Source organism: Pectinophora gossypiella, chromosome 16, assembly GCF_024362695.1.
Source record: "Pectinophora gossypiella chromosome 16, ilPecGoss1.1, whole genome shotgun sequence".
Lineage (NCBI taxonomy): Eukaryota > Metazoa > Arthropoda > Insecta > Lepidoptera > Gelechiidae > Pectinophora > Pectinophora gossypiella.
The window spans coordinates 2,290,821-2,303,101 of record NC_065419.1 but is presented as its reverse complement, the minus strand read 5'-3'; the positions used below and the strand labels follow the sequence as shown (position 1 = coordinate 2,303,101).

At 38.8% G+C, this 12,281-nt stretch overlaps 1 protein-coding gene across 5 annotated transcripts in view; it reads left to right on the top strand.

Moving 5' to 3' along the window:
• The first annotated feature begins 2,130 nt into the window (after positions 1-2,130).
• Positions 2,131-12,281, top strand: part of LOC126373943 (disks large homolog 5) — a 27,348-nt gene continuing 17,197 nt past the window's right edge. Inside the window, exons 1-9 of one of the 5 annotated variants that reach the window (XM_050020317.1) lie at positions 2,131-2,172; positions 2,703-2,756; positions 6,068-6,122; positions 7,054-7,349; positions 9,094-9,209; positions 10,126-10,248; positions 10,732-10,849; positions 11,018-11,163; positions 12,064-12,199. In XM_050020317.1, the coding sequence (XP_049876274.1) occupies positions 6,080-6,122; positions 7,054-7,349; positions 9,094-9,209; positions 10,126-10,248; positions 10,732-10,849; positions 11,018-11,163; positions 12,064-12,199 (978 nt within the window). In that variant the 5' untranslated portion in view covers positions 2,131-2,172; positions 2,703-2,756; positions 6,068-6,079. Of the gene's footprint in view, positions 2,304-2,485; positions 2,505-2,702; positions 2,757-3,100; positions 3,279-6,067; positions 6,123-7,053; positions 7,350-9,093; positions 9,210-10,125; positions 10,249-10,731; positions 10,850-11,017; positions 11,164-12,063; positions 12,200-12,281 lie in introns of those variants that run through there. The other 4 variants (XM_050020316.1, XM_050020318.1, XM_050020314.1 and 1 more) reach the window with 4 other exon arrangements.

Genomic DNA, 12,281 nt, shown 5'->3' with positions numbered 1-12,281 from the left:
AGCCATCAAATTTGGAACATATAAAACATTATACATTACAGAAGGTATGTATTCTGAACCGTTAAAAGCTAGAAAATGGATATCACCTACTCCTTCACAATCCAGATGCTTACCATCTCCTATCACAACCTTTTTAGAGAGAACCTTAAAATTGAAAAATAATTTTCTATCATATGTCATATGCTCACTGGCTCCAGAGTCTAAAATAAATTCAGATTTATTTTTTAATATTGGCTCCTGAACTATAAATGCATTTTGAGATTGTTTTTCTTTAGATATGCTACAGTCTTTAGCCAAATGTCCAATCTTGCCACACTGATAACACTTTTTCTGTAGGTTACAGACTGCTGAAACGTGACCTGGTCTACCACACCTAAAACACTTCAACCGACACTCACTTTTCATATGTCCGATTTTACCGCACGCGTAACACTTTACGTTTTTCTTATCGCTTTTCTTAGCAACAAACGCCGACGACGACTGTACTGTACTATCGCCCTTTTCCTTCACTCGCTCTTCTTCTATTAACAACCTAGCGACGAGATTATCATAGGTTTGTTTATCTTCGGGCGCCGACTCCCATGCAGACACGAAATGTTTATAACACTCGGGGAGTGACATTAACACTTTTGTAATTACGAATTTCTCCGAAATATCTTCTCCCATTTGTTTCAATTGATTTTTCAATTCTTCTATCTTTGACAGAAAAGTAGACATCTCTGTACCTTCCTCGTACTTATATTGGAAAAAGCGTTGTTGAACTATGTGGATGCTTGCTTCTGACTTCCGTTCATAAACACTGGCCAACTTTCTCCACATATCTGCCGCCGTAGAACAAGTTATAATATGCGTCATCGCATTTTCCGACATCCTTGTCACTAACCATGTTTGAGCTTTAGCATCTTTCCTTTCCCATTTAATCCTATCATCCTCGACTTCTGGTTTCACACATTTTCCTTCTACTATTTCTAACAAGTCTTGACTTCTTAGTAAAATCACCGATTGGAATTTCCACAGATTCCAATTGGACGCTCCCTCCAACTTAATATGCGATCCCGCACCCCTGGAATTATCTTCTCCCATTTTCTTGCTTGGCTTTCACACCTTCCTTCCCTTCTTTGAAATAACCTTACTTTTGTTCGACCACGCCGCCCAGTACGCCGCTTCCCTGCCGATCGTACCAAATCCGCTCTCCGATTCTTAACTAATTAATCACTCGCGCGCCTCTGGGCCCATAACCTGTTCGGGGTTATGGGTCAGAGGAAGAAAATAGAAAATACTTTAGTAAAGAAAAGAGTAAATTTATTAACGCAACACACCCTACGCCATTGCATGTCAGAGAGAGAGGCCGTAGACAAACATAGACACTATAGTCTTTTTCTTAAAATAATAGGGATGCGTCACACACGACCAACACCAGTGATGTGACATTGCTACCATAACAGTTTTTAGGGAACGACCTGAAAAGACCCTCATTATAAAAGCGAACTTACTTGCCCGTAGAAGTTCTAAACTACAATGCCATAGCCACCATGACGAATATTATTGGTTAGATAAAGTAGTCTACCTAGAGCGTATTCTAAAATATATCATTAAGTTAGTAAAAAAAGAACGTCACATTGGTCATTATAATAACAAAAAAGTTATTTATTGCAGAGCTGTAGAATAGAAGCCACATATTCATCAAAATAGATTTAAAAAATCCAGACAGGTATCCACGTAATATTTTCATTTATCGCACCCCGGACACTCCATCCGAAAATATTTAGTGCTTATTCAGACACGGCATAGATGCAAGTGTGCCGCCTTACCTGAGCGAGACAAAAAGTCTGCACGCGCTCATTACTCCTTGCGTATTACAGACTAAAGTGGCCCGCAAAAAGGGGTGGGAATCTATCTCGTACATGAATCGGTGCATTCGGTGCTTTATATGAAGCTTGTTAACATAATATTCAAATTAATAAACTAGGTACATATACAACAAATTATAATGTGTATAATATTTTATCCATGATATTTATAAAATATGTTATGAATAAAATTGATCGATCAATTAAATAGTGTAGTTAATGGAGATATCTTTTTCATATCGATGTTTTCAGTAATCGGTTCCAATAAGACAGCTCATCCTTATTTCAATATGTCTGTCCGTCATTTGCTTCGCTAAAAAAGGTATAGAAGTGGAAATGTTGGCAAATTAGTGACGATAAATACGTGTTATCTTTTTGTTTTGTACATTTTCGCTTCGCTTTGTGAAAATTCGCGTTAATCAAATTGCTGATGGTCACAAATGTGGCAATTCGGTAATACTTGATGTGTTTACATTGCAATTTTGTCCTCTTTTCGTTGCCGTGCAGTCCATATTCACGGGGAAAGGAGAATTTTTTGTTACGTTTCTGGCTTTTGATAAGTGATTTGGGTGATCGGTGAAGGTGCATATCGACCGTGTCATCGAGGCTGGGCCGCGTCTTGTGATTTACTGTTGTTATCGGCGAGTTTACACTGTGATTCCGTAGTATATTCTTATTGCCCTTTCATCCTATGCAATTGCAACAGTTCTTTAGTTTTGCAACGATCATTAGAGCGTTAAAACCGTGTCGAGCTAACCCTAGCCGTTTTGATCGTATCTATACGTTCTGGATTGGTAAAGAACATTAATGGACTGATTTACCTGTGATCTCATTAACTGTTTTCTATTTTAGGTCTTAAGTAAACCGCGAACATTGGACAATGGACAATAGATACTGATTTTAAAGGTAAGATGCAATGTTTATGTATTATCTTGTGTAGTTTATGTGACCTATATTGCATTCTAACTTGAGTTGTGTTGTCTATGAAAGTACTTATGAATTTAGTACATCATCTATAGTTAGATGTAACTGGTATTGTAGCTTATTTATACTATTGATACAAAAGATGTGTATACTTTTGCTTCTAAAGGTTATTCTATACTTTTTTAAGTTTACAACATTGCAAGTTTTAATTTTAAATCAAAGTTTTGACATTACATACTAATCATTATGAATGAATATAGTTTAAATTATATTTACATAATATTTTTTAGTAACTTGACATACCTAGATCATAAAATCAAATCAAATATACTTTATTGCACAGAACTAAATTTAAATAATCAGACATAACACATGAATACAGTACAATTTGGGCAGCCTTATTGCTCTAGAGCAATTTCTTCCAGGCAATGACCAAAAGGAAATAAACATTTACAAACAACTTGGATGCGGATGGTGCTTGCAACAAAAAATAAACACCTAAAAGTAAAATTAAAGTTAACATAATAAATACTCTATACTATACATACATAATATTAATAAATACTTAATATAATATAATCCATATATACTAAAAATATACCTAACCATAATCTAAGAAAACTATAATAGTAAATAATAGACTATACACACATACAAAATAAGTATAAAATAGTTATGGGTATATAAGAGAGCATGTATTTTGTTTTAATATAATTAAATGATATATTAAAACATATAAAAGTTATAAAACTTAATGTGTTGTATAAAAAATGCACATAATAATTGTGATAATCTTGAAAATAAGATCAGAATGTGATAACATTTGCAATGTCATTCTATATTAATACATAAATAACATCATGCATGCCTTTACCTTGTACCTTTATTCTATCTTTTTATATTTTACCTTATTTAAGTATTTGGATTCTTCTAAATGAAATTAAAGAATATTTTTTGAATGACATTGGCCCTGATTCCAGCAGACACCTCCTAAATTTATTTTAAGTTACACCTGTCATTTTCTTATCTGTCAAAAAGGAAAGAGACAGATGATTTACATGTGATAAATTTAAAATGAACGAATAACCCGGGTGAACTGAATAGGCATCATCTTCAACTTTATGGTTGTATGGTGTTGGCTACTTAATACTGTCAAGTTATTTGCCAATGTAAAAATTTTGAGGGGGTTGCTTAAATCTCTGCTTAAAATTGTGAAATTGTGTTTCATAAATTTTATGCCTGTTGATTACCTGTCCTTTTCTTTTTCGTCAGATAAGAAAGTGTCAGCTGTAACTTAACACGTTGACAGTCCCGTGACCCATATATGGGTCACGAAGGACCAGTTCCATACGTCCGTGACCCATACATGGGTCACTAAAAAACGACCAGGTATGCACTAAGGGCGGGTACTCCACTTGGATCCCGGGGAACTTAGCAAAGTAGTGAAGTAATATGCGGGACTTACAAGGAAGTCAAAACATTTTGTATGGGGACTGTCAACGTGTTAAAATAAAGTTAGATAGTGTATACTGGAACCATTAAGAGGTTATACCTATCTAAACATATAACACATGACAAGGGTCTCAAGAGAAATTCATATTTATTAGCTTATTGTTCATAATATTTTCTGCTATGGAGAAAGTAGAACATACACAAAAAAAAACAAACGTAAAACAGAGACAGAATATATGAATTATGTGGATTATTCTTTTATCGCATCTCTCACGATATGAGACCTCCATGTTATGCTTGATGAAATGTAGTAGAAGTTATGATCACACTTCACTACTAACGCGAAAGTGCCAGCGAGACACAGTTCGCGCGCTCTCTCCCTTACACCTTAGCGCCTTATGGCCATTTAAGACTAAAGTAAGACCCAGAGGGGGTGAGATCGGCGCCCGATAAGAATTGGCGGGGGGCGGAGAGTTACCTTTCTCTTTACAGTATTATACTTTATTCTGTGGTACAGTCATGAGCAATATCATGTATCCACTTTAGAACCCTGTCGCACTATCATATTTGGCACTTAATGAGACTTACGGTTTAATTTGTCAACAAAGCTAATGTGACACGGTTTCAAAGTGTATACATATTAGTACTCGTGACCGTACCTACAACATGCACAAGATAATAAATGTCATGGAACATTCTAGGGTTTTCTTTTTGTTACATAAAGCGTGGAGTAAACCTTTTGTGACATAACCTGTGTCATGGTTATTCATTCATTGTTTATGTTATCATTGATTGAAGGAAATGTGTGATGTAATGTAATATTTCCTTGAGATATAACGCAACATAAGCTCATAACTATGTTCCCAATTTCATTGCATGATGAGCTAAGTACCTGCAATCCCACACTTTATCAAGCTTTCCGTTAGACCAACGTGGTAGGTGATGAGCCATATCGCCGTCAATAATGGTCTAGGCAACTGTTAGTTAGGATAAATTAATAACTCATTTGAGCATGTTGGCATTGGGCATCGAATAGGCGCTTTCAGATTTATTGTTATTATTGATTTTTGAACTGATTTTCCCTTCGCGGGTTGGAAGGTGAGACAGGCAGTGGCTTCAGTAAAATATCGGACCAGTCAAATCTCTTAAGGTTGGGTAAGCCGACCCGATCAGGAAGACTTTGGAGCACGATATTCCGCAGCGTCTGCTATCACGTAAGCCAATTTGGCTGGATGACGAGATAAAATAGGGCCCTCTGCTACCTTTTAAAATTATTTTAAGTTATACCTGTCATTTTCTTATCTGTCGAAAAAGAAAGAGACGGATGATAAACATATGTTCGACCTGGAAAACGGAGTAGCAGTCCCAGACGTGGTCTTCGGATACTATAATCCTGGACCCGTCTAAACAACTTACAGGCTTCAAAGCCAACCGCAAGATTTGGACTACGCTAATCGAACAGGGGTGGCTTGTTGCGGTTATCACCTGCACAAATGGGGCCTCAGATGTTCTCCAGCGTGCGACTGCGGAGTTGCAGTGCAGACTACCGCGCATATCGTTGGGGAGTGCCCTCTACGGAGTTTTCCCTGTGGTCTGGAAGAGCTCAACAAACTCACTTCGGCGGCTTAGAGTGGTTTCAAAATTTGGATTTAGATTTGTAATTCACGTACGATGTATGCAGGTTGAATAATATTAATTACCATCTCGTACCTAGCTAGCGGAGTACTATGTTCAGTTCCGTATCTCGAAAAAACTTCCTTTGGCATCAGCACGCCCACGCTGTCGAAAGCTTGTGTAAAGAAATTTTGTAAAATTCTAATTGTTAACAAATAAATATTTAGTTTCAGATTATTATGGCATCTGGGACATCATCACTTGAGAGTAATGGCAGCAATGGTAAGTTTTTTACTGTTAATTATGGTTAATTATGTCATCTCCCTAGCACTTTCCCGTTTTTCACAGGGTCCGTTTATCTAACCTGAAGATTTGACAGGGCCGGTTTTTTACAGAAGCGACTGCCTGTCTGACCTTCCAACCCGCGGTGGGAAAACTAGCCCAACACAGGTTAGGTCATATACCTCCGAAAATGCATTTCTCGGGAAAGTGGGTTTCCTCACGATGTTTTCCTTCACCGCGGAGCACGTGATAATCATTTTTCAAACTTGAATTCGAAAATTTGACAATCATTGGTTTAGGCCTGTGATGTGTTCGAACCTGCGACCTCAAAGTGAGAGGCAAGCGTTCGACCAACTGGGCTACCACGGCTTTTTTTTTATTATAACAATAAAACACCCTGTCTCCTGTTAACTAAATCACTATTGTAACTTCAATGTAAGTACATAAGTTCTTTCTTTTAATAAGCTATGTTTTGTGTAGTTCATGAAAAACAAGGAAGTGTTCAATCTTTTCCTAGTTATTGACGGAAATGTTTACCATACCGGAATTTGTTTTTTTTTCCTTTGCAAAGTAAAAAATGAAATCTGCAATTGTTACCTAGCGATGCAAATGAAACATTTGCATGAAAGTGTAATAAATAATAATGTACTTGAATAATGTTTAAGTTTTCACGAAAAATTGGAAAGCGTTAAGTCCGCATCTGTTTGCATTCCCTATGTAACACTCAATGACTATCTGACAGGAAAATAGCGTCACGCTTGTATCCTCGAAGGGGACACACCACTCCTCGCCAGCCATGTCTAAGTCCCATGTAATTCATCAATCGCTTCATACACGCACGCCGGTTCAGAGTAGATCGTACTAAACCTTTTCTAAGGACAATAATAATAATCCTTATTCTTTCAAATCTTCAATTTCAACCTTGTTCCAGAGTCAATATCCCACAATTACGTAAGCAACGAGCGCCACAACACTCCACAGATACCAACGATCCCGATCCCGATAGAGTATGACCACTTGACCACGAACCAATGCTACGACAAGTCCAACTACAAGAGCCACTCTGGGCACGGCATGAGCGGCCCTTACGAGACGCTGCAGTACGACGTGATCAACAAACAGACCAATGAGAGTCTCAAGCAGCAATGCGAGAAGGCGATGCATGAGTTGAACCAGTTGAGACGTCAGCATTCCGAGACTAGCCGACGATGTGACCATGTTATGAAGGCAAGTTCTTTGGATGATAATATTTTATTTCAGTCTCTCTTCTATCGTGTGAGTTGTGATGTGAATTACAAACCTCATCAACCCGTTAGTGTCAGGATTATTGTTGAGCCGCCAAAGGCCACTGACATGGCTCATGTAACGACTTACTTAAATCAGTAATTAGTAACCGGGACCAACGGTTTAACGTGCCTTCCGAAACACGGATCATTTATTTCAGTAAAAACTACACATAGATAACTCGTAATAGAAAAATTGTCCAGTAGGGTTAACATGCGCGACATGATAAAATTATCGATCGATTCAATAAATTATGTCGAAATGGAAAAGTTTTTTTTTACTGATATGCGTGGCACGTGATTTTGTTCGTATTTTGACAGAACGACAGTCGTCAAATTGATGTCGTTCCATCCAAATAAGTATAAATACCAATCGACAAAACAACATAATTATATCGTCAGAATCGATAATTTTATCGAGACAAAACTTTAGCACGTCGCAAAAGTATAGAATTGAAAATAATTTAAAAAAACACAATTCAGAGTCATGGCCTGAATAATCCCCCTCAGTATTCGTTACGTGTTTTAACCCTGTAGTGTTTTAACGTGATTCCGTGCTACGAAGACAATAACCCGTTGGTCCCGGCTACTAATGAAAAAATCACTACCAACCCGTAGTGGAGCAGCGTGGTAGAGTAGCTATCACTCAGTGCCTCACCAGTAGTCACCAGAGCAGAAGAAAAAAAAATGTTATAAAAATACCTACAACATTTTTTTGTCTGCAGCCATAGTCGACCGTCTCCCAAACTCAAATTAATTATAATCCCGCGCAACGTTTTGCTCGAATTTCTTGCGCACTTTAGTATCGGTCTAGACTTGTGAATCGCAGTTTTCAACGGGTTTTTAGTTAGTATGTTGCTATGACTGGTCGTTTTTCTATTGAACTGAACCAAAAAACCATTTACCTGTACACATTGCGGTCAAAGAACTCAGTTTACCTTGTCGTGTGGTTGACCGCTATCATAGACCATTGCAAACAAGCTTGCATGTTTGTTTGGAATCGACAACCACACACCCACTGCTCACCACCTATGTTTAAGTCCTATAGGCCTTTGGCGGCTCAATATTGACCCTGACCAAGGTTGATGAGGTTCGTCACTGACTCCTCAAACCACACGAGAGAAGAAGATGTAATAGGGCATACATCCAGGAAACCACATGATATCTGTTATCTGTGAAGCATGAAAGTAGGATTAATGCCGTAGAAATGAGGTCTTTGCGTAGCATCTGCGGTGTTAAATTGAGTGATAGAGTGAGAAACAATGTGATAAGACAGAGATATGATGTAAAAGACGATGTAGTGACTAAGATTGAGAAGGGAATGTTTGATTGATTTGGATACGTAGAGCGGATGAAGGATAATAGAATTGCGAAAGCGGTATATAAAGCTAAAGTTGATGGTAGGGCTGGCAGAGGAAGACCTAGACGGACTTACATTGACAAAATTGGAGATGTTCTTTGAAAAGGTTTAGTACGATCTACTCTGAAGCGGCGTGCGTGTATGAAGCGACTGATGAATGTGTAGGAAGCAAGAGAAGTGTTGATCGAAGGAAATGGAATTCCATAGTCTTTGCTTACCCCCGTGGGAAATAGGCGTGAGTTTGTGTATGTATGTATCTGTTATCAGTGATCCAAACATGCATTCAAAATAAAAATGTTTCCAAATGATGTTATATTATATTGCGCAGGAGTTGGAGTATTTCCGCGGCCAGCACCGCGCGGCCATGAGTCAGTTGGAGGTGTCGGCGGCCGAGGCCAGCACGCTGCGCAACAAGTATGGAGACCTGCTCAACGACAACCAGCGGTAAGTGGGTAGTCATCCAATACAAGTCCTAACACTGAGGAAGAGTTTGGGTTACTTTCCTGCGTATGTGATGTTTGAACGTTTTGGAAAACTACAGCGATATTTACAGTGTGATATTTGCCATTTTTAGGGTCCCGAACTTCAAAAGGAAAAACGGAGCCCTTGTAGGATCAGTTTGTTGTCCGACTGTCAAGACTTCAAAATTCTATACACTTTCTGACGTTTCGTAATATATTTTAGGTCGTCGTCTGTCTTATATCTTGGGGCTTCGACTAATAGCCTTACGACGTTTATCTGCGTAGATAGTATTTGCTGCGTCTATTGGTCTATGGTATAAGAAGACCAGGTTCAAAACTGACAGCTAGCATTTCAAGGTTAGCCCAGATGACGTCATCCGACCCTGCGTTGCCGTTTCGTAAAAAATAAATTACTCGCGTCCAATGTTTTTAATTTACTTTGCAAGGAATTTTTTTACTTTTAGTAAAAGATTTACGTACAGTTTTAATTATTTTTATATATGTGACAAATAATAGTAATTAAATACATTAGTTAGTAATTCACTTAATTTTTTTATAATTAAATTTATGTCCTTGGAATATTTGAGATACCAATTCAATGGTAACACTTACGTCATCAAGGTCTAGCAATAGCGGCTTGTCATAGGATTGAGCATGCCTAGTCTTCTTATACCATGTATTGGTCAAAGCTGTCGATATAATACGCGTCATGCGCGTTGCGGATGCTTTGTCACGGTGGCTGACAACCTCGTCTTAATATCGTAAAAGATGTTGGAAAGATCCCCTAAAGTCGTAACTCCGAATGTCCTTTTAAAATCCAAACCCGATTGTTTATCTATTGTGTCTGTAAATCCGGCCTTAGGAGATTAATGCATATAGAATAATTTTGTTTGTCGTAGGCTGGAGCGCGAGGTACAACATCTTCAGCAGAGTAGCACGGGCGACGGTAATTCTGACGCGCTCGTACACACACTACGCAAATATGAGGCGCTTAAGGAAGAGTTCGAGTGTTACCAAAAGAGGTATAGTTTTTTATAGTTTTATCCCTCATAAAATAAGGCCTATCGCGGTTTGGACGCATTTTCGTACGGATCCGTTTCGTGCGTACACGGGCTAACACGCTGTAACAATAAGATAAATATACTTTATTCTTCTTCTTTGCGAGTCGATGGCGATCGATACTAAATTTTTGCTGACCAATAATATACTTTATTGAGCACAAAGAATACAATTACAGTTTTTGAATATTAATTTTGATGAAGATATTTTTAGAAATTCAATTTGATTTTCTTTATCCAGAATTGACGCTGTAATGGTTGATACATTTTTCGCGTTTTTTTTTGACTTCTGCTCATTGAGATTCCGCTTTAAAAAAACTTAGTCAACCAGCCTATTGTGAGTTCATAACTTATAACACCTGGAGTTAGTGATCGATATTCAATATACTCCAGAACCTTTACCATATTCCATCGTCAACATTCTACGACTATCTATTAACGTTTCAGGTACGAAGATTTGATAGAAAACCACAATGCTACCCAGGAGAAACTCAGGATTGTCCAGGAGGAGAACAGCAGACTCAAAACTCAATGCCATGAGTTGACTCAGGAGAGGAATGTCGTGGTAAGCAATTTTGTTTGTAATTGGAGATGGAGCGTCGGGCGAAGACACATGTTTGACGCATATCGCATGACAAATGTCGCTTAGTGACCAAGTAGTTATTCGTACAGGTTATAATATCCTGTCCATTGTGTAACTAACACCTTGTATATCAATGATCTGCTGTAACAGATTCGCGAACGCAACGCCCTAAAGCAGCAGGTGGCGAGCGTGGTACGTCAGTGGGAGGGTGGCGCGAGGCACAGCGCCGACATCAAGCGGCTGACGGACGAACGGAACGCCGCCATGGCCGAGTACACGCTCATCATGAGCGAGAGGTCAGTGATGCCATGTCTAGAGCTTTTGTTTTTAAACCTTGCTGTCTACTCCTTTTGGCATGTCGTAAAATCCGACGAAGGGATTGTTCCTTTCTTACATGATGCGATAAGCTGATTCCTTGTCACCGTAAGAGCGAGAGAGAGAGAGACAGAGAGAGAGAGAGAGAGAGAGAATGTTTATTCAACAAATAAGGTCCATCATATCCATTTTCAGGTCATCGTATTAACAGTGGCAGCAAGTGTCTTTGATTGTTTGTGGCTCTCATACACAACAGTCTCCAATCCTTAATCTAGTCCTTTAGGCTAACCGACAGATACATTTTTTAATAAAATGCATGAAAAATAACGTAGCACTCCTCGCCAGCTATGTTTAAGTCCTTCGTAATAGGGAGGGAGCCTATTACCATAAAAGCAAAGGTTGATGGTCTTGGTTACGGAGTTTTAGTGTCATAGTGAAAAGTTCTCAGAGGCACTTGCTTGATAGACGTATCTGTTTCGCTGGGTTTAATCAAAGTGAAGGATGTTCTTCACACAAATCTAAACGATAACCCATTTCCTTTCTTTCCTTCAAACTTCATAGTTGCTGTTCGTTGCTAAGTAAAAACGACATACGTAGTCCCCAACCCAGGTGGTTTGCCCACGGAAACTATCAGCTTAAAATAATCGAGGTCTGAACTGCTGACGCTTAGTCTATCTATCTACTCAGCCTGTGTCCAGCCACTAGGTATAGGCCTCCTCTCTTTCACGTGATCCTTTCCGGTCCTGTGCAAGTATCATCCATTGTTGACGCTTAGTATCTGTTATAAAATCAACAAAGATCCAACCTCTCACAGTTTCCGAACCCCGCCAATATTTTCTCAATGCACGCATTATTGACGCGTTACTATAATTGATTAAAAGATTGTTTTACAGAGATACGGTACATAAGGAGATGGAAAAGCTCTCGGATGATCTGCAAGCGGCGTTGAAGCGTGTAGCCGCGCTCGAGTCCGCGCTGCAGGCGTCGCGGGAGGAGCAACGGGCGACTGCCTTGCAGGTTAGATTGAAGATTGATTCCTTTCTAATAAGAGTCCCCTCGTGAATAAGAATAATTTGTTATTAAAGGACCCCTCCCTCTC